Raw genomic sequence first — 17740 nt, forward strand, 5'->3', positions numbered from 1 at the left:
GGTTGGAATCACTGGGACACTCTTTGTGTTGGTATTTTGGGGGTCACAGTGCTCACCCACTGCGGTCTGTGAATGCAGAGGGAAAGAATCGCCCCACGCCAACAGAAATCGAAACTGCGGGGGTTTGCAGCCCAGCGCGCAGCTCCGGGCGAGGGACACGCGTGGGCTGTAACCCGCGGGTGGGTGGGTGCGAGCAGGGGCTCCCTCGGGGGCAGGGGGAGCCTGTCCCACCCGGAGCGGGCCCGGCCCCTCACGGCGGGCCCGCCGCGCTCTCCCCGCGGCCGGGGGGGCCGGGCCGGCGGCGGTGCCGTCCCCGTGTGTCCCGTCCCCCCCCGGCGGCCGGGCCCGTCCCCTCCCACCGTGGAGCCAAGTTCAAACCGCGGGCCCGGCGCAGCGGGACGGGGCCGGACCGGGACCGCCGCGGGGGCCGAGCCCGCGGGGCTCCATGGTGAGTGCGCCGGGACACCCCCTTGGCCCCAGGACCCCCCCTTGGCCCCGGGACCCCCCTTGGCCCCGGGACCCCCGCCTCTGCTCCGGGACACCCTCCCCGCAGCCCGCCGACCGAGCGGAGCCCGGGCTGGCACTTGGGACCTGGCGGGAGGTGACTGCTTCTCCTGAAATGAGGCTTGGATCCACCGGGAGAGGGGGTCGGACTGCTCGGGATGGGGCCAGATCACTTGGGAAAGGGTTTGGAGCAGTTGGAATGGGGCTGGGCTGGGTCCAAATGGGACTTGGATCCTTAGAAGGGTCGCGATGGGGCAGAGCTGGGAGTCCGTGAGGAAGGGGCTCGGGTCTGGCCGGGGAAGCTGGTCCAGCTGGGATGAGGCTTAGACCTCTCTGTGATGGGGCTTGGATCTGGCTGGTCCTGTGGTAGAGAACGGAGGGTCTGTGCCTGCCTTGGGGCTCTGGGTGGTGACAGAGTCCCTTTGGGTAGGAGGTAGTCAGGGACAGAGTCTATCTGTCTGGAAGGACCTGGTGACCCCAGTGGGGTTCCCAGGCTGGCAGCAGGAATTGCCCCTTGCTGCCCTGCTGGCTGGGACTGGCAGGAATGCCAGCAGGAGCTGCTCTATCAACAATGGTGATTCCCCTTATCTCCTGGTATTTGCTGGAGGATTAGCGTGAGGATGAGATTAGCTGTGCTTGTCCTGCACCCACGCTTCCCAAGGCTGCTCCTTCACTGCCAGCTCTGCCCCAGGAAGGGATGTGCCACCTGCCTGTAGCTTGTTGCTGTGGGATGGGGGCAAAGGCAGAAGGAATAACCCTAAATCAGCTGCTGAATTTGTTCTCCTCTATCCTGAAAGAGGAGAAGTCAGGAGGAGGATTTGCCGCCGCAGTCTCCCTGCATCCCTCTCTTGTCACTGCTGCTTTCCTGCTTTCCATGGTGGGAGGAAACACCTACAGCACCTACCGACCTCCTGCCCTGGCTGTTCCCTGGACTACTCTGCAATTCCTTCTGGGCTGAGCACTGAGCCCAGGCTTGGCCATCTTGGAATGCTGGAAATGATGTGCTTTCTCCTGAAACTGGCTCCCTGTGTTTAATAAACCACTTCAGGGAAGTCATTCCCATTCTCATGGTGAAATTGTACAGCCTTGCCTTCCTGGCAGAGGAGACTTCTGGAGAGCAACCCTTAGACTTTGGTCAGGGTGTCCTCATGGAAGCAGTGCTCTCCTTTGATTATACCCTTGGCTCTCTACTTAACCACCTCTGGGGCAAGATCTCCCAGTGGTTTGCAGGGAGCAAAGCTAGCAGCACAAGGAGGCTTTTCCCTGCCCTTCCCAGCTCCCAGCTGGAGCTCAGCACAGCTCTGCTGGAAGGTGTGTGGTGATGAGGGATGCTGAAGAACCTGGTGGGATTTCTGCTGGTTATACCTGGGTTTGCTCCTTTCTTTGCATGTGCCCACACTCTGAGGTGATGGTTGTGTCCATGTGTTCCCAGAACTTGCTGTGTTGACTTTTGCTCCCATTGAGCTGCAAGAGGATGGGAAAAGGTTTCCTTACTCTTTTGGAACCAGGTCCAGCTCAGGGTTGAGTAGGGAGCACAGAGCAGGTATGAATTTTACCAACAAACCCCCCAGGTACTCACCAAAGAGGACAGATGGAGTGTGCCTGGCCTTGGAATTCAGTGAGGGAAATTCTTCCTTCTGGCTTCTTGGAGCAGAAGAGCAAGTGCAGATGTGGTGGGGAAGGCAGTGACCCCTGAACCGAGGTGGGGAGCAGCAGGCACAGGCTGCAGGCAGAGCTGTGACCCCTTCCCCCTCGCTTTGGCTGCAGCACAGGGGTTGCATAGTTGGAAGGAGGTGAGCTGCTTTCTGCCTGCCCAGACCTGACACCTGCAGCATGAGGGTTGTTTGGGAGGGGGTTGTGTTTGGGGGGGACTTTTCCTGAAAATGTGAAATGATAGAAATGCCAGGATGGGGCCCCAGGGCTGTGCCATGGCTCAGAATGTGGAGACGTGTTGAGCTGTTGGGTTCCTTTCCTGGAACAGATTTTGAGCTCCCCATCCTCACTCTGCTGCTGGGCTGCTCAAATATCCCCAATCCTGGTCACTTGAGCTTGTGCTGGCTTTTCTTCAAAGCTGTGGGATTCATCCCTGCCTCGGAGGGTCCATCCACCCCCTCCCTGTGCCCCTCTGCCAGCTCAGGTGTCAGCACTTGGGGTTCCCCGCTCTGCAGAGGCCAGCACGGGGCTGTTGGAGGTTTGGAGCCAGGAGGATCAGCAGCAGCTGGGATGTGCTGCTGAGAGCAGATGCTTGTGCTGCTTGTGGTGAGGCCCTCAAGCCTGGGATGAGCCTGAGCTGCAGGAAGCTGGAAAAATGCTGTATTAGTTCCACCCATACAGCAGAGGTGTGGGAGCATCCTCTGGAGGGTGTTTGGATCGCTTTGAGCTGAGGTGTGGATGTTGCTGGTGAGGACCAGGTGGCTCCTGCCTCCAGCTCCTCTCCAAGGAGCACAGCACCTCCCTCTCTGCTCCCCTTGGGTTTTGGTGCTTGAGGTTCTCTGGCCTTGAAATGGCACAAAGGGGGGATCTAGTGGAGCCATGTTGGGGCAGAGAGCTCAGGGATGAGCCCCACAGACTGCCACAGGCCCCTGGCATAGCTCTGTGCCAAGAACCCACTGCTGGCATAGAGAGAGCTCTGTGTGTGCCATGGGCAGCGCTGCTGGGCTGAAGCTGGAGCAGCTTCCCAAGGGCTTTGCCCCAGGGGGAGATGGCTCATCTGGGAGGATGTTCCTTGGGAGAGGAGACAGTTGAGGCTCCTCCCTCACATGTTGCATCTTCAGCTACAGGCCCAATGGATCTTCTGGCTAGGATTTGAAGGCAGAGCCCAGAACGTCCCTTAATCCCCAGCTGACTCTGCGCCCTTCCCTGGCAGATTTTCCCCCGGGCGCTCTCCTGTGCTGTTCTGCTGCTCGTGCTGGTGGCCGTGCTGAGCAGAGGCAGGAGGTGCAGCATCGCCAAAATCCTCCGGCAGTACCGCGCCGTCATCTTCCATGAGATCCAGAACCTGGTGAGCAGAGGCAGGGCCCTGGCCCTGGGAACACTGCTGGGCTGGATGCAGCCCTGATGAGGGATGTGGGGAGGGAAGCTTCATATGGAGCTGTCTGCTTTGCCAGCAGTGCTGGGGAAGGGTTGTGTTTAACTGGGGGATCCTTGCTCCAAGTGGGAAGCGCCCATCCTGCGAGCTGCTGGATCTTCTTGCTTTATTTCTCCAGAGAAACCTGACTGGGTCGTACAGGAGCGGGAGGGCCGGGCCCGCTTGTCGCTCGGACAAGGTGAGCATGGAGGGACCCAGGGCTGGGGCATCGTGTGGGCTGAGCCCCAGGGAGCCACGGAGCCTCCCTCCCTGCCGGGGCTCTGTGCTGCTCCTCTGCAGGACCAGAAGATCCTGCTGTCCATCTACAACATCAGCATGTCCCTGTGGGAGGTGGGGGCCGGCACCCCGCAGGACCCTGAGGAGCTGGCGGTCTGGAGGGTGGCCAGGAACACCAACTTTGTGCTCCGGGAGAACTGCAGGAAAATCAGCAAGGTAGGAAGCTCTCTACTTCCCAGCCACACCAGTGATTCCCTATTCCAAGGGCTGTGGGCAGAGCTTGCCTTGTTTTGTTCTCTCCTGGCTGCCCATGAGGAGTGTCCAGGCTCTGCCTGCTTCACTCCAGGAGCTGGGGAATGCTGATTGCACATCCATCATCCCTGGGAGCTTCAGAATAACCAAGGGAGGGAAGTTTAGTTGTGGCAGTGTGGGCCAGGCTGGTGGGGTTTTGCCACTGGCTCCCAAGTGGGTTTTTCCACATGTGCCACGATGCCTTGGCTGAGGGGAATGCAAGGCCTTGTCCTGGTGGGATGGGCACCCTGTGGGTGCATTCACCCTGTCCTGCTCTTGCTCCTGAGTGCTCATATGCAAGAATTGGGATTTCTCCCCTAAGGGCTGGTCTGGGTTCCTCTGGCATCTCCAAAGCTCTGCTGGGGAAACCTCATCCAGGAGGATCCCTGTGGCAGCAACAGCAGGGAAAACCAAGGGCAGCAGAGCACCAGCTCCCAGCTCTGCCTGACCCTGGCACAGGGCTGGCACTGTCCTCCCTGTCACTGCCACTGGGGACATCGGCTGGTGACAACCCTGCCTGAGGTCTGCTGGTGTGGGATCGAGCTGCTGCTGCTGCTCTGGAGATCTTACCTGGTGTCCGTGGGCAGCTCAAACAGGGGCAGCCACCTTTGGGGACTACTGGGGACCTGAGACCATGTCCCTGACTAACGTGTCTGTGGTGTGGGGGGGTTCTGCCGCCTCCCCCGGCGCACGGACCGCAGAGCCCGGCGCGCACCGGAGCGGCCCCGGCGCGGCGCGGGGCGGCCGCCCGCAGGAGGAAGCGGCTGCGGGAGATCGGCAGGAAGGCGGAGAGGCTGGCGACCTGCTGGGAGAAGCTCAATGCCCTGCACGCACCCCGCCAGGTGCCCTGGGACTCGTAGGGACGCCCTCGCCCCACGCCGCGGGGATGTGCTGCTCCAGCGCCGGGGCTGCCAGTGGCTCCTTTGGGAACCTGGGACAAACTCAGCCTTGAGGGCGGAGAGGTTGCTGCCAGCAGATGCCCAAGCTGAATTCATCCTCCTGCTCCAAGCGGTGCCCAGGCACTGGAGCCACCACCCCTGGCTGGGGCTGGCAGGTTGGTGTGATGTGGGATGGCTGTGGCACACACCTGGTGCACCAGAAATGCTGAGAAGAAGAAGGGGAAGAACACAAAAGAGAAGGTGAGGTGTGGATTCTTGCTCACTCCCGGCCCTGCAGCACCTGCTGCTCTCTTGAGGACAATGGGTGTGTTTTGGGGCAGAAAGAGGACATGTGGGGCCATGGCTCTGGGGGCTCTGCTGGAAGTGAGGCCACAGTGCATCTGCAAGGCTCTGAGGTCATTGGAGCTGTGCATGGGGACAGGTGTCCCCGAGGCTCTGCTGGGATGTGCAGAGCAGCCGGGCACCCACAGTGGACAGGGAAGTAAAGGTGCATCACTGGGCACCTGGGGAAGCCTGAGGGGTTCTGATATCCAAACATGCCAGGCAGTGTGGGGGTTTGAGGCCAAGGCTCAGCCTCGGTGACAGGCAGCACTGTGGAGGGACCCGGCTGCTTGGCACTGTGGGTGCCCCAGCAGGGAGGGAATGGTGGGGTGAGGTGAAGGGCACCCTCACTTGTCAGGGCATCCTCCCTTGTCATTGTGCTCTGCCTGTGGCCTCCACTGCTTTGTTGGGTGGCAAACAGCCTCTGGGAAGCCAGAAATAAAACCTCTCCTTCCCTGGAAGTACTTTGGGTGCTTTATCTGGTGATCCAGGGGCTCTTGTGCTGTGGATGGAGCTGGCACAGTGCTGGGTCTGCCCATGGTGCCGGGTCCATGGAAGCCCAGGCAGAAGCCCACAGCAGTGGAGGGCACAGTGGCATCCTGCCTCTGCTCACTCTGTCTGCATCCCTGGTGTGGCTGATGGAAACCAGGCGCTGCTTTTTTGGAAGGAGTGACAGCTAGGAGGGCCAGCAGTGTGCCCTGCCTCAGTTTCCCTGGAGTGACAGCTAGGAGGGCCAGCAGTGTGCCCTGCCTCAGTTTCCCCAGCCCGTCGGCCCGTGTGGCGGCTGTCGCAGCCCCGAGGGGCTGTGGAGGACACGAGATGGCAGCAGCGGGCTGTGTGTGCTGAGCGGAGCCGGGCACTGCCCGTTCCCCCCGTTCCCATGGCCACACCAGCATCGCCGGCCTCGTCCCCGCTGAGCCTCGGCTGTGCCCAGGGGGGCAGTGAGCGCTGCCAGTGAGTGGGGTGCCCCTCATGCCCCGAAGGAGGTGGGGGGCGGCTTTCCCTGGGGGTTTCTGGGGGTTCAAACTACGAAGGAGGGATTCAGGGAGGGAAAGGCAAGGGATGCTCAGGGGTCCTTGCCCACTCCCTGCCTCTGGGAATTGGGCTGGGAGGAGCTGGAAGGGTTTCATAACCAGGGGTGGGTGGACATCAGAGTCCCCGGGGTGGAGCAGGGAGCAGGCAGGAGCGGTTGGTTTGATGGGGCAGGACAGGGACCCTGGTTTGGGGGTCAGAGCAGGGGGTGCAGCCTGGGGATGCTGCTCTTGTGGGGTCCCTGGAAGATGCTCTCTGCCTGGCACCAGGGGCCATCCAGGGAGCCACAGCTCAGCACATCCCAATGCCAGAGGCTTCCTGGGGCCGTGCTCCCCCCGGCTGGCCCCATAGTGCCTGGACTCCTTCCTCTCAGCCCCATCCTCCTCCTCAGGAGCCAGCACTGCCTTTTCTGCTGCCCCCGCAGGAGTTTTTGCACTGGTTCAGTTCCTAGGTTTTTTTCTTATTCCTCCTCCCTTATCCCAACCACCATCCCTCCACAAACCACTAGCATCCCAAAATAGCCCTACTGACACTTGATATCCCGTGGATGAGGCTGGGGGCCACGGCAGGACCTGACAGCTCAAGCACCAACAGGATCGGGATGATGGCTTGGGACAGGGTGACTCACAGCCCTTGTCTTTATCAAAGTCCCCCTCCAGTGACCTGTCAGCACCTTCCCAGATAAACCAGAGCAAAAACCACCTCCCTTTGCTACCCTTCCCTCACAGGCAGCTGCTGCTGGGAACCCGGTCTGCCAGTGGGCATGAGTGCATGGAAAGGAAGGAAAGAGTGAAGGAAGAAGCAACAGGGAGGGAGGGGGAAAACGAGGTCGTTGTGATGGTGGAATCACAGCAAAAACAGCCGGAAAAAGGAAACAGGCCCTGAAAAGTCAAATAAAAATAGCAGCGAGGCGAACCCAAGTGTGCAGCACATGGGAGTGAGCGCATTTCCTTCGAGGGCAGCACCGCTCGCTCCCGGCTGCTCCGGGGGGGCCGCTCTGATGTGGCTCCAGCCGCTGCCAAGGCCCCCCAGTGCCCCTGTGCTGTGCCAGGCACTTGGCAGCAGCTCAGAGCACAGCCAGCCCCTGCCTTGGCCAGGGTCCCTGTGAGCCCTTGTGCAAATCCCTCCTCACTGTGGCCCCAAAGGCGGCACATGGGTGTTGAAGCTGAGGGGATGCAGGGCTGGGGGCTCCTGGCTGTGCCCACACCCTGCCCTGTGCCCTGTGCCCTGTGCCCTGTGCCGCCGGCTCGCTCTGCCCGATCATCCGAGCACAATCCCGGCTTCCCCCCCTCCCCGCTGGTTTTGCAATCCCAGCAGGGTCCCGCTGGGAGCTGGGGGTTGGTGGAGGGGCTGTGGGGACAGGGATGGGGGCGAGGATGGGGCTGGTACTCCTTGCCAGGACCAGTGGGCTGCATCCCAGCCCGGCTCGGGGCTAAGCTCAGAGGCAGCAGCAGAGCCCGGCTCGGGGGGCACTGTTCTGGGGGACAGTGAGGGGGGAGCAGAGTGGGGTACAGGGGTGCAGTGCCCAGGTGCAGTGCTGCGGGTCCACAGCGGGGTATCGTGCCCGAGAACTGTGTGTGGGGAGCTTTGCCAGGGATCCATACTGGGGGACAGGGGCTGCTGTGGTTCCACAGAAGCACGTTTCAGCCCTCCTCACCACCAGTGTCCCACTGAAATGCAGCTGTCCCCGAGCCATCACCATCTTGGGCTGCCAGCAGCCCCTCTTGGCTCTGCGGGACCCTTGCCCACATAAGCCCTGTGCTTCAATCCTCACTCCCTCTGCAGCAGGGCTGGGGACCCAACCCCTGGCAGCCCTGGCACACGCAGGCTGTGTCTGATGGAGCAGAGCAGCGTTTTGTTCTCTCCCATCTCCCTGCAGCTTCGTGAAGCTGCTGAAAGCCCAGATTTACAGTGTGATAAACGCTGGAGGCTCTGCAAAATATCTGACTGCTCCATCCTTTGGAGAGAGACTGGTTTGGAGGAGCGGGGAGCTCTGGGCAGCACACCCAGAGGCAGAACAGCGCAGCGGGTCTCAGGGAGGAGGGGTGGCCGGGACTGGGGCTGATGGAGCCGTGCCATGACCCAGGTGGGTCCCAGCACCCCTGGCCGTGGGTCACCAGGCGCCCAAGCCCCTGTGGGCAGTGGGAAAGCGCTGACCCCCCGCCCCCATCATTTCTTGAGCCTCTTGCTGGTTTTTGGAGCATCTGCCGACCAGATTGTGCCGCGGCGTGCCAGGGTGCCCGTGCCAGGACATGCCAGCCGGGAGGCGGGGTGTGCCCAGGCCCGGCTCCGGGTGTGCTTCCCTCCCTGCGCCCTCATTGCTCGCTCCCCTACTGGGTGCCGCGGGCTGCTCAGCGGGAGCCTGCGTCCTCATCCTCGCCGGGAAGGGCTGGGAGATGCTGGAAAGCGGCTGCTCCGCTGTCCCCGACAGCGAGGGGTTCGCAGCCTCGGGACTGTGCCTGCGTGTGGATGTGAGCGAGCGCTGGGATGTGTGTGCACAGATGTGTGTGTGCATGTGTGCCCGTGCATCACATGCATGTGTGTACATGTGTGTGTGTGCACATGTGTGTGTATGTATACATGCGTGTCTGGGCTTGTATATTGTGAATGTGTGCAGGGCTGTGCACACACGGGTGTGTGATTTCAGGTGTGTGAGCGCCTGTGCATGGGGCTCCCCTCCACGGCTGCCTCCCGACAGGGTCTCTCAGCCCCCGGTGCCGCTGAGCCCGTGCCGGGGCTGCAGAGGAACCCGCAGGTCCCGGCGCTGCCGGTTGTGCCCCGATGCGATCGCGGCTTCCCGGGCCGGTGCCGGTCCCGGCGGCTCTCGGCACCCAGCGGAGCCGGGCACTGCGGAGGGGCCGGGCCGGTCCCCGCTCCGGTGGCTCCACACCGCCGTGGGACACATCCACACTGAGCTGCCAAGAAGATGAGGGGCTTCTGGGGCTCGTCTGGGGAAGGGGGAACCGAGCTGCCTCCCGCCCCCAAGGCCCCCGGCCCCACTGCTCAGCCCGCAGCATCCTGCGCCGGGGCCCATTGTTCGGCCGCGCCGGGCTGCGGGGCAGGATTTCTTTGTCACAGCTCGGCAATATTTTATTCTAACAATTAACCAAACACGCCCGGCCCCCCAAGCCTGTTTGTGATTATTGGAGGGCGAATTCCCCAGCCTCTCTCCCTCTTGGTGTTGGCTCCGCCTGGGGCTGCACCGGGTGGAAGGGATCCAGCCCCTCTCCCACCCGCTCAGGGTTGGGGACCCCCAACCTCGCCGCCAGCCCCCCACTCCTGCAGCCAGCGCTGGGGGGCTCGGTGGCCTCGGCCCCCTCGGGAGCCCGCGAGCATGGCCCGCATTGTCTCGGCAGCAGCGGGCCCGTGGGGGCGCGGGGGCAGCGGTGATTCCCGGCGGGGGATGTGAATCACAGCCGCGCTCTCCGCGCAGGATGCGGCCCCGCGCTCCCAGCCCGCCGCATGCCAGCCGCGGACCGCAGGCTTTGTCCTCCGCAGGGTGCAAGCGGCTCGCTGCCCGTGGTGGGATGGGATGGGATGGGATGGGATGGGATGGGGCCGCTGCTCTTCCTGGGATGCTGGCGCAGCTTTCCCAGCTCCAGCTTCGGGGTGGGATGAGGGTGCTGTGGCTGCGGGTGCCTCCTGCATCCTGGCTCTTTCCGAGGCTCCTCGCCGTGCTCGGGCTGCATCCTCATTGCTTCCCCAGTGGTAACAAATGTTGGCGCTTCCCTTTGCAAACTCTCCTGGAGGGTGAATTGCCCAGCTCAGGTTATCAAATCCCTGTAGGGACTTTGCTCGGAGCCATCTCGCTGCTGCTGCAGTCCCACGTTCCGGGCAGTGGATGCCGAGCTCCTTTCCTGTAGCTGTGGCCTGACCTGGCAGCCTCCTCCAGTGCTGCCCGTTGTGGGCAGGGGACTCTGGAGCTGAGGGTCGGGGTGGGCACTGAGGGTGATGCCGCTCGCTGAGGCGAAGCAGCCGAAGCCAGTGCCCTGCAGAGCGGCCGTCTGGGCTCGTCGGGGCTGTTAACCATCCTGGGGAGACACCACGGGCAGGTCGTTTCTCTGGCTGCTGCCGGCAATGAGCGGATGCTAGGAGCACTGGGACACGGGACGGGGGTGCAGCTGCAGGGTGGGAGGACGGAGAGGTGAGCAGTGCCGGCACCCATGGCAGCTGGCTCCAGGCGTGGGGCCGGAGCGAGTGCAGGCAGCATCTCCTGCCTGCTGATCCTGCCGGTAACATTCCCTGGCCCTCCCTGCTGCTGCACGAACGCCACTGCCTAAACCCGCTCCTTCAGAGCCAGGGCTCCTTCCTCAGCGCTGCTGTCTAGCCCCGCGCTCTCAGCCTGATCCTGGATCTTAAAATACAGCGAGTCATCGAAGCAGAGCCGCTCGGGCGGCCGGGCCAGGCAGGGCAGCCCGAGGGCGGCACCGGTGAGCAGCCCGGCGAGCAGCGAGGCACCGGTGGCCACCGCCAGCCCCGCCGCCTGGCACAGTGCCTGTTGCCCCCACCACTGTCCCCCCACCACCTCGCTGGCATTGCCCACGGCAGGAGACAGCTGAGAGGGCTGCGACCCGGAGGTGTCCTTGGATGCCACCAGGACGGCCACGACGCTGGCGGCGGCGCCGAGGATGCCAGGCAAGCCATGAAGGTTGTGGATGCCGCACTGGTCGTGGAGCGTGAGTTTCCTCCGCAGGAGCGGGGTGAGGAACCCGAAGCCGAGGACACACACCACGGCCGAGAGGCTGCCCAGGGCAAGAGTGGCCGCTGGTGGCATGGCCATGTCGGCCACCACGCCGATGGCCACCCCGCCGGCCAGGCTGCCGTTCTGCAGGTGGCCGGGGCTGAGCTTGCCGTCCCTCTCCAGCAGGCTGGAGGCCACCACGGTGGTTATGGCACTGGCACTCATGGCCAGGAGGGTGTTTAGGATGGCACGGTGCTGGGCATCGCCCGGTTGGCAGAGGACAGCCACGAAGCTGGGCCAGAAAACCCAGAGGATGAGTGTCCCCACGAGGGACATGAGGTCAGAGCTGGTTGTTGGGGTCTCCTTGGGGTGCAGTGGCTGCTGTGTTGCCTTGAACAGAGCCTTGGACACACCAAGGCCAAAATAGCAGGAGAAGACGTGGATCGTGATGGTGCCGCCCACGTCCAGAACGCCCAGACAGGTGACAATGACCCACTCGCTGGCGAGGTAGATGGGGATCTCACAGGTGGCCATGACGAGCAGCTGGCAGGGGCTGGCCCTCCCCAGGATGGCCCCCACGGAGATGAGCACTGTCACAGCAGCGAACTCAGAGATGAGGAGTTTGTGGAGGTCCAGGTGGATCTGGCCATGGTGGAAGTGGTGGAGCAGGCCCTGCAGCACCAGCGCCCACTGCATGGAGAAGTTGAGCAGGAGGAAGTTGTGGGTGAGGGCGCTGAACCCGTAGCGGGGCAGGAAGGTCAGCAGGAGTCCCAGCCCCACCACCAGCATCACCTGGATGTCCTGGAAGAAAGGGAAGGTGCTGTAGACCTGGTTGGCCACCAAGTTGGTATCCTCTGCCTGCGCCGAGGGCTCATCATAGATGACGAAGAGGGCGAAGAAGAGGAGCAGGGCACCCTGGAAAAGCCCCAGGAAGAGGGGGAGGAGGCGACGGGGATAGGTGGAGGATGGCACAGCCATCCTGAGTGGACAGGAGTGGATGGTGGTCAGTGGTCAGCAGGGCACTGGTGTGAGGTGACAGCCCAGCAGCGCTTCTGGGGTGAGCTCCACTTGCTCCTACATCGGGGGTTTTATGGCCACAGTTAATTGTTAACCAAAGATCTAAGTTTATGTTCCAGAAGATGAGGGGTTTACCCCTCCCTTCTTTAAACACAACACCCATAAAATAACCACATGTTCTTGTTTGGCCACCATAAAAGTGGACATGAGAGGCATTATGATTTTGAAGGGAAACAAGAAAAACCTGTGGTGGGGCAGATGAGGGAGAAGGAGTTTGGTGAGGAGCTGGCCAGGGATGAGGGCACCACGGCACTCGCTCCCGTTGAACTTATCCCCATCCAGGAATGGGGACCTCCCTGCTGCAGCCCTGGAGTGATGCTGGCAGCTCAGGCAGCGGCAGCTCCGCGCTGGCTCTGCCACGTTCCACTCCAGGTTGGCTCTGGCACTGCCACCACCCCATTCTGCGGGATGATGCACGTTTTCCTTATCCACCACTTGGATTTTGCGAAGCCCCAAAACCAGGGCTGAAAAGATCATTTTCTCACAGGTTTGCATTGGCTTAAATGGCTGGATATTCATTAACAATTAGCGCGGGAGAAAAACAAAGCCCAGAGCAGCCAAGCAGCTACCCCGAAGTTTCTGGGTTGCTGCTTAGTGTGACATTTTGCCAGTGAATGTCTGGAAAAAAAAGAAATTAAAAAAAAATATATGAGAACCACAAGAACAAAAGGCAGAAGGGTTGGTAAATATTTGTTCCAGAGAGGAGATATTTTTGTGCTGTCCCTGATCTCAACACCCCTGCCGCGGGCGCTGGCTCCGCGCCGCTCTTCGTCATTGTTACTGGAGGATGAGGCAGGCGAGGGCGCAAAATGGGAAACAATTGTTGAACAATCTGCACGAGGCTCCTCTGCCAAACCCTCCCCGGCCATTTTTCAACCCAAAGATGCTGGAAATGGGGGCAACAGAGAGGAGGAGGTGGCGCTTTGAAGGCAGTGCCCTTGATGGGTGAGGAGGGGTTGTGTAGCACCCAAACCATGGCCAACAGCAAGAGAGGGGTGGTGGGAGCAGTGGGGGTTTTGGGATGGGAGTTGGGATGCTTTGTCTGCCCCCAGCATGTCCCTGCTGCATGGCTGGTGGTGCTAACGGCAGTGGATGCTCCCATGGGGATCCCTCATCCAAGGAAATGTGGGGCTGGGGTCTTCAGGGTGCCATTTGGATCTTTGCTGTCTCTGAGATGGCTGGGGATGGGATGGGATGGGATGGGATGGGATGGGATGGGATGGGATGGGATGGGATGGGATGGGATGGGATGGGATGGGATGGGATGGGATGGGGTGAGTAGGCAGGATGCTCCCATTGCTTCTGTCTCTGCCTGCACAGGGGCACAGCTCAACCCACCTCCTGTGGGTGCTGCCAGCTCCCAGCTCCACCAGGCACTGAAGGACAAAGGGATGCAGGCAAAGCCTCCCCCACCCGTTGCTGGTATAAAAAAGGCAAAGAAAGGGGATTTCAGCCCCCAGCTCCTTGCCTGTGTCCCTTTGCACACCACACCAGCCCATCAAGGGGATTCTCAAGGAGAGTCACTGGCCTGGTACAGTGAAACCTCTTTGGTTGATTGTGGGTGACATACAAACCCAAGGAGATGCTTGGAGCAGGTTATGCTCCAGTGATGGAGGAGCTGGGGCTGCTCTTACAGAGCTGAGGAAGCATTTTGGCTCTGGGTCAGCAGGGGTTGGGCTCCACTCAGTGTGGTTAGAGGTGGGTGCTGCCCGCTTGCCCCTCTCCTGCTCCGCACAGCATCTCAGCCTGCCTCTTCCTGCTTTGGTCTGGGGCTTTTTAAAGGTGTGGTTACATCAAATGCTGAAAGGAAAAGCTATGGATCAGGTCTTTTAAGAAACACAGTGCTTGGAAGACTTCAAGGTTACGGCTCAGTGCCTCCTGCAAGGAGGATGAGGAAGATGCCAGAGGGATGCATCCTTCTGGAGCCAGAGGGATGCATCCTTCCCAGCTCTGCCAGATCTGCTGGAGAGGAAAAAGAGCACATTGGGAAGTCTGGGATGTAAATGCTCTCCTGGATCTGGCCATCACCTCTGGCAAGGGGCAGAGGCGTGGGCCACCAGGAGGCTGGGGTGTCTCAGAGTTGGGTCAGGAGATGCTGGGGACACAGGGCTGGACTCAGTGCTTGGGGACAGGGTGCTTGGGGGGGTGGCATGGCTTGGTCAGTGGGCAGTAGGGAATTGCAGGGTCAGCAGGATGTCCTTGGACACGCAGCCTTTTTCCACTTGGATGTCTTGCTCTGGCAGTACTTGGGGATTTGGGATGTTTCTCTGGGCTTCTGGGATTCCCTGGGATCCACAGCTCCTCACATCCCAACAGCAGCACCCTCAGCTCTGCCACATCCACGGGGCCAACCAACACCACATTCCTTTGATGAGCTGTTGGGCACCACCATCCCCTTCCCTTGGGAAAAGCCATCCTGTGAGCCTTTCCACTTCCCAAACCAGATGAGGCACAAAAAGCAGCGATGCCCAAGTACTCCCCAGACCAAAGACCCCGCAGCTGAGAGGGGGGAAACCCTGCCAGGTTGCAGATTAAAAAATAACCTTTATGGCACCCATAAAAGAAGGTCAAAATTCCAAGAGGTCGCTGGGAAGGTGAAAGTCCCCCCCAGCCCTGGAGCACCCCTGAAGACAGCGAATGATTAACCCCAGAGTGCAGGGTGCACCATTGGGATGCCACGGTCCCTGTGGGGAGAAGTCCAATCCCTCCAGTAACATTTTCAGGCACACCGAGTTTTCTCTTGGCACCAAAGGAGAAGGGATGGAGGAAGCATCTGGCGAGGGCCTGGGCAGCAGGGAGGGAGGGGAGCATTGAATTCCACCCCCCACATCCCCCTTTCACTGGGGGGGCAGTTGTTTTATGGCAGGAGGACTGGGGAACCATTTTAGCAGGATCCACGCTGGGACTGCTGGAGGAGTTCCCCGCTGAGGGCTGGATACAAAGAAAAGCTGAATTAACCGAGGGTCATATAAGGCAACAGGATCTGACAGATCCGAGCCAATATATGCTGGCAGCAGCCAGTCCATGGCACTGTGAGAAACACTCCTGCAAATTTAACAAATCCCCACGGTCTAGAAAGTCATGTACAAGAAATTACTAATGAAGGGATCTAGTCATATCTGGATTTCCAGACGTTGGTCATGCTCCCACCGTGTTGTGCAGGCCATATAAGTCCATGGATCTGAATCCCGGGTGCTGCAGGCCGGGAGGATTGTTCCGATCATCCTGCCTGACCTCCTGCGTCAGTCAGAGAGGGCTCCCGGCGGGCAGGGGACACCGGGCGGTGGCGGCTGGATCCTGCGGCTGTGCCGGGCTGGCCATGGATGGAGGGAGAAGCCTGAAGGGGAGCGAGCTTTGGGAATGCTGCGGAGGGGCCGGGTGCTCCCATCACCCAGTGGTGATGCACTGGCACCCAGATGGGTGCTGGGGACCCGCTGCTGGGCAGGAGGGAGCTCCAAATTCATCCCTGCAGGGCAGCACCGCGTGATGGGAAGAAACTGCTGACAACAATCCCGACCTGGGCATGGCTCTTTAAGCCCAGCTCCTTTCAGCCTGGAGCATCCCAAAATTCCCCATTCCCTAAAGACCCCAGCAGAAAGCCGGGCTACCTGCACAGCTCTGACTCTGCTCCATCCCCTCCGTAGGTCCTACAACCACCACCCTCCTGCTGCCGGGAGGTGGGAGCGATCCCCGGGAATGGTTTGGGAGCTCCGGAGCAGCTGTGACCCCGCGGGCCCTGTCAGGCGGTGGGCAGGGGGCCAGCCCCCTCCTCCCCAGCCCCTCGCAGCCGGGTCCTGCCGGGTGGGGGGACACAAAGCCCAACAGACGTCACCCCGGCATCACGCGCTCCGAAGTGGCCTTCTCCATCTTGTTAGCACATTGTGTAACACAACATGTGGAGGCGCTGGGACCGCACACGCATGCACTCCCCGACAGCCCAACCGGGGGGAAAAGAGGGAGGGGAGAAAAAAAAATAAAAAGAAAAAAAAAGAAAAAAAAACCAAGGAGAAAAAAAAAAAAAAAAAGGAAGCAATTTAAGCTTTGAATCTTTCTCTTTAAAATGTTCTCATGGCTTCATTAGAATTTGCAGCCACAGAGGCTTTGAAGAACATGGTATAAGGAGTGAAACATCTGGAAAAATTAGGATTAATGAAAACATAATTCCCAAGACTAAAGGAAAGATTAATCCTGTGTTACCACTTGTGTGTTCCACAGCTTTTCCCCAGCTCGTAACACTGAACTTATTAAATCGCCCTGAGCTGAGTTTTCCTTTTCTCTCTCCCTCCCCTATGGAGCCCAATGGAAGCAGCTGATGCCAAATGTAAGGATAACCAACTGTGCTGGCCAGTGCTGGTGTGAGCACACCCAGACCTGGGCCCAGGTGGGCACCCCCTGCCCAGCACACCTGCTGGGGGTCCGTGGGTGGGGTCCAGCGGGTTTTAGGGTGCTCTGTACTGGGCTGGTGGGTGCTGTACCCCATTGGGGCTGCACCTGCTCCTGCCTGGGGTCCTGAGCAGGGTGGGGGCTGACCAGCTCATGGGATGGGGGATGCTGGGGAATTAAAGAGAAATTAATTAAAGACCCCCCTTCTCTGCTGCTGGATGCTTGGCCAGGGTGAGACTGAAGGTGCTGCTGTCTTTGGGTGGCATTTCTGTGAGAGCAAGGGTAGCCCTGGTGATGCACCACGCTGTGCCACCCTGTGCCACGCTGTGCCATGCTTGCCATGCCACACCACTCCATACTGTGCTGTGTCATGCCATACCAAGCTGTGCCACACCATTCCATGCTGTGCTGTGCCATACTGTGCCGTGCCATGCTGTGCCGTGCCATGCTGTGCCATACTCTAGCACTACCCCTGCTCCAGGATCCGGGCTGTGACCAGGGGGTTGGGACATGCCAGCCCTGTGCCTGCTGGCAATGTTCAGCTTTGCCACTGCGGTGCTGGAGGGCACTGGGGGGCTGCATTGGCTGTGCCAGACCCTGTTCAAGCCCCCTAACAGAGCTGTCCTGAGGTCTTGGGCTACTCCACACGGAGCTCAGCCACGCTGAGGGACCCTCTGGGGTGACAGAGCCCATGTCCCTGTAAAATCCTGCAGCAATTCCTTTGCCACCAGCAAGTACCACCAGTGAGTGCCAGCGCTGGTTTGGGGGTCACATCAGATATTTGGGGGTCACATCAGATGTTTGGGGGTCACATCAGGTGTTTGTCCCTGCAGCTTTATCAGCACAGCCTCTGATCTGCTCAAACGGGTGGGGCCGGGGCCGGAGCGTGTCCCTCCCCAGCCCGAGAGCTGTGGGATCGCGGTGGGGAGTTCGTGGGAAGAAGGAAAACAAGGAGAGCTCTCTCCATGACGTCTTCATCCATGCCGCCCTGGGCACAGGGAGGCCGGGCACTGCCAGCTCCACACCTGGGCTGCCTCTGCCGATCTGCCCCGCAGCGATCGCGCAGCTGGAGCCTGCAAGGATCGGGATGCTCCGAGCGATGGGGACAGAGAGCAGCGCCCGTTCTGCTGGGTTTGGGTGGGCTCTTGCCTGCTGAGTGCTCCCCACCATGTCAGGGCGAGGGAACCAGATGTTTTCTGCATCCCCTCCTTGCCTTCTGGCCCGGATTATGCCAGGACTGCATCCGGA

At 60.7% G+C, this 17740-nt stretch overlaps 1 protein-coding gene and 1 pseudogene across 1 annotated transcript; one reads left to right on the forward strand and one right to left on the reverse strand.

Moving 5' to 3' along the window:
- The first annotated feature begins 325 nt into the window (after window positions 1-325).
- C20H20orf204 (chromosome 20 C20orf204 homolog) lies at window positions 326-5102 on the forward strand. The gene is made up of 5 exons (XM_030288932.4): window positions 326-448; window positions 3371-3505; window positions 3711-3770; window positions 3872-4024; window positions 4801-5102. The coding sequence occupies exons 1-5, from the start codon at window positions 446-448 to the stop codon at window positions 4957-4959; spliced, it is 510 nt and encodes a 169-aa protein (XP_030144792.3). The 5' UTR covers window positions 326-445; the 3' UTR covers window positions 4960-5102.
- Window positions 5103-9890: 4788 nt separating this feature from the next.
- Window positions 9891-12025, reverse strand: LOC100219985 (ammonium transporter Rh type B pseudogene; annotated as a pseudogene).
- Window positions 12026-17740: the final 5715 nt, after the last annotated feature.

The sequence above is a fragment of the Taeniopygia guttata genome, chromosome 20 (assembly GCF_048771995.1).
Source record: "Taeniopygia guttata chromosome 20, bTaeGut7.mat, whole genome shotgun sequence".
In the NCBI taxonomy this organism is placed as follows: Eukaryota; Metazoa; Chordata; class Aves; order Passeriformes; family Estrildidae; genus Taeniopygia; species Taeniopygia guttata.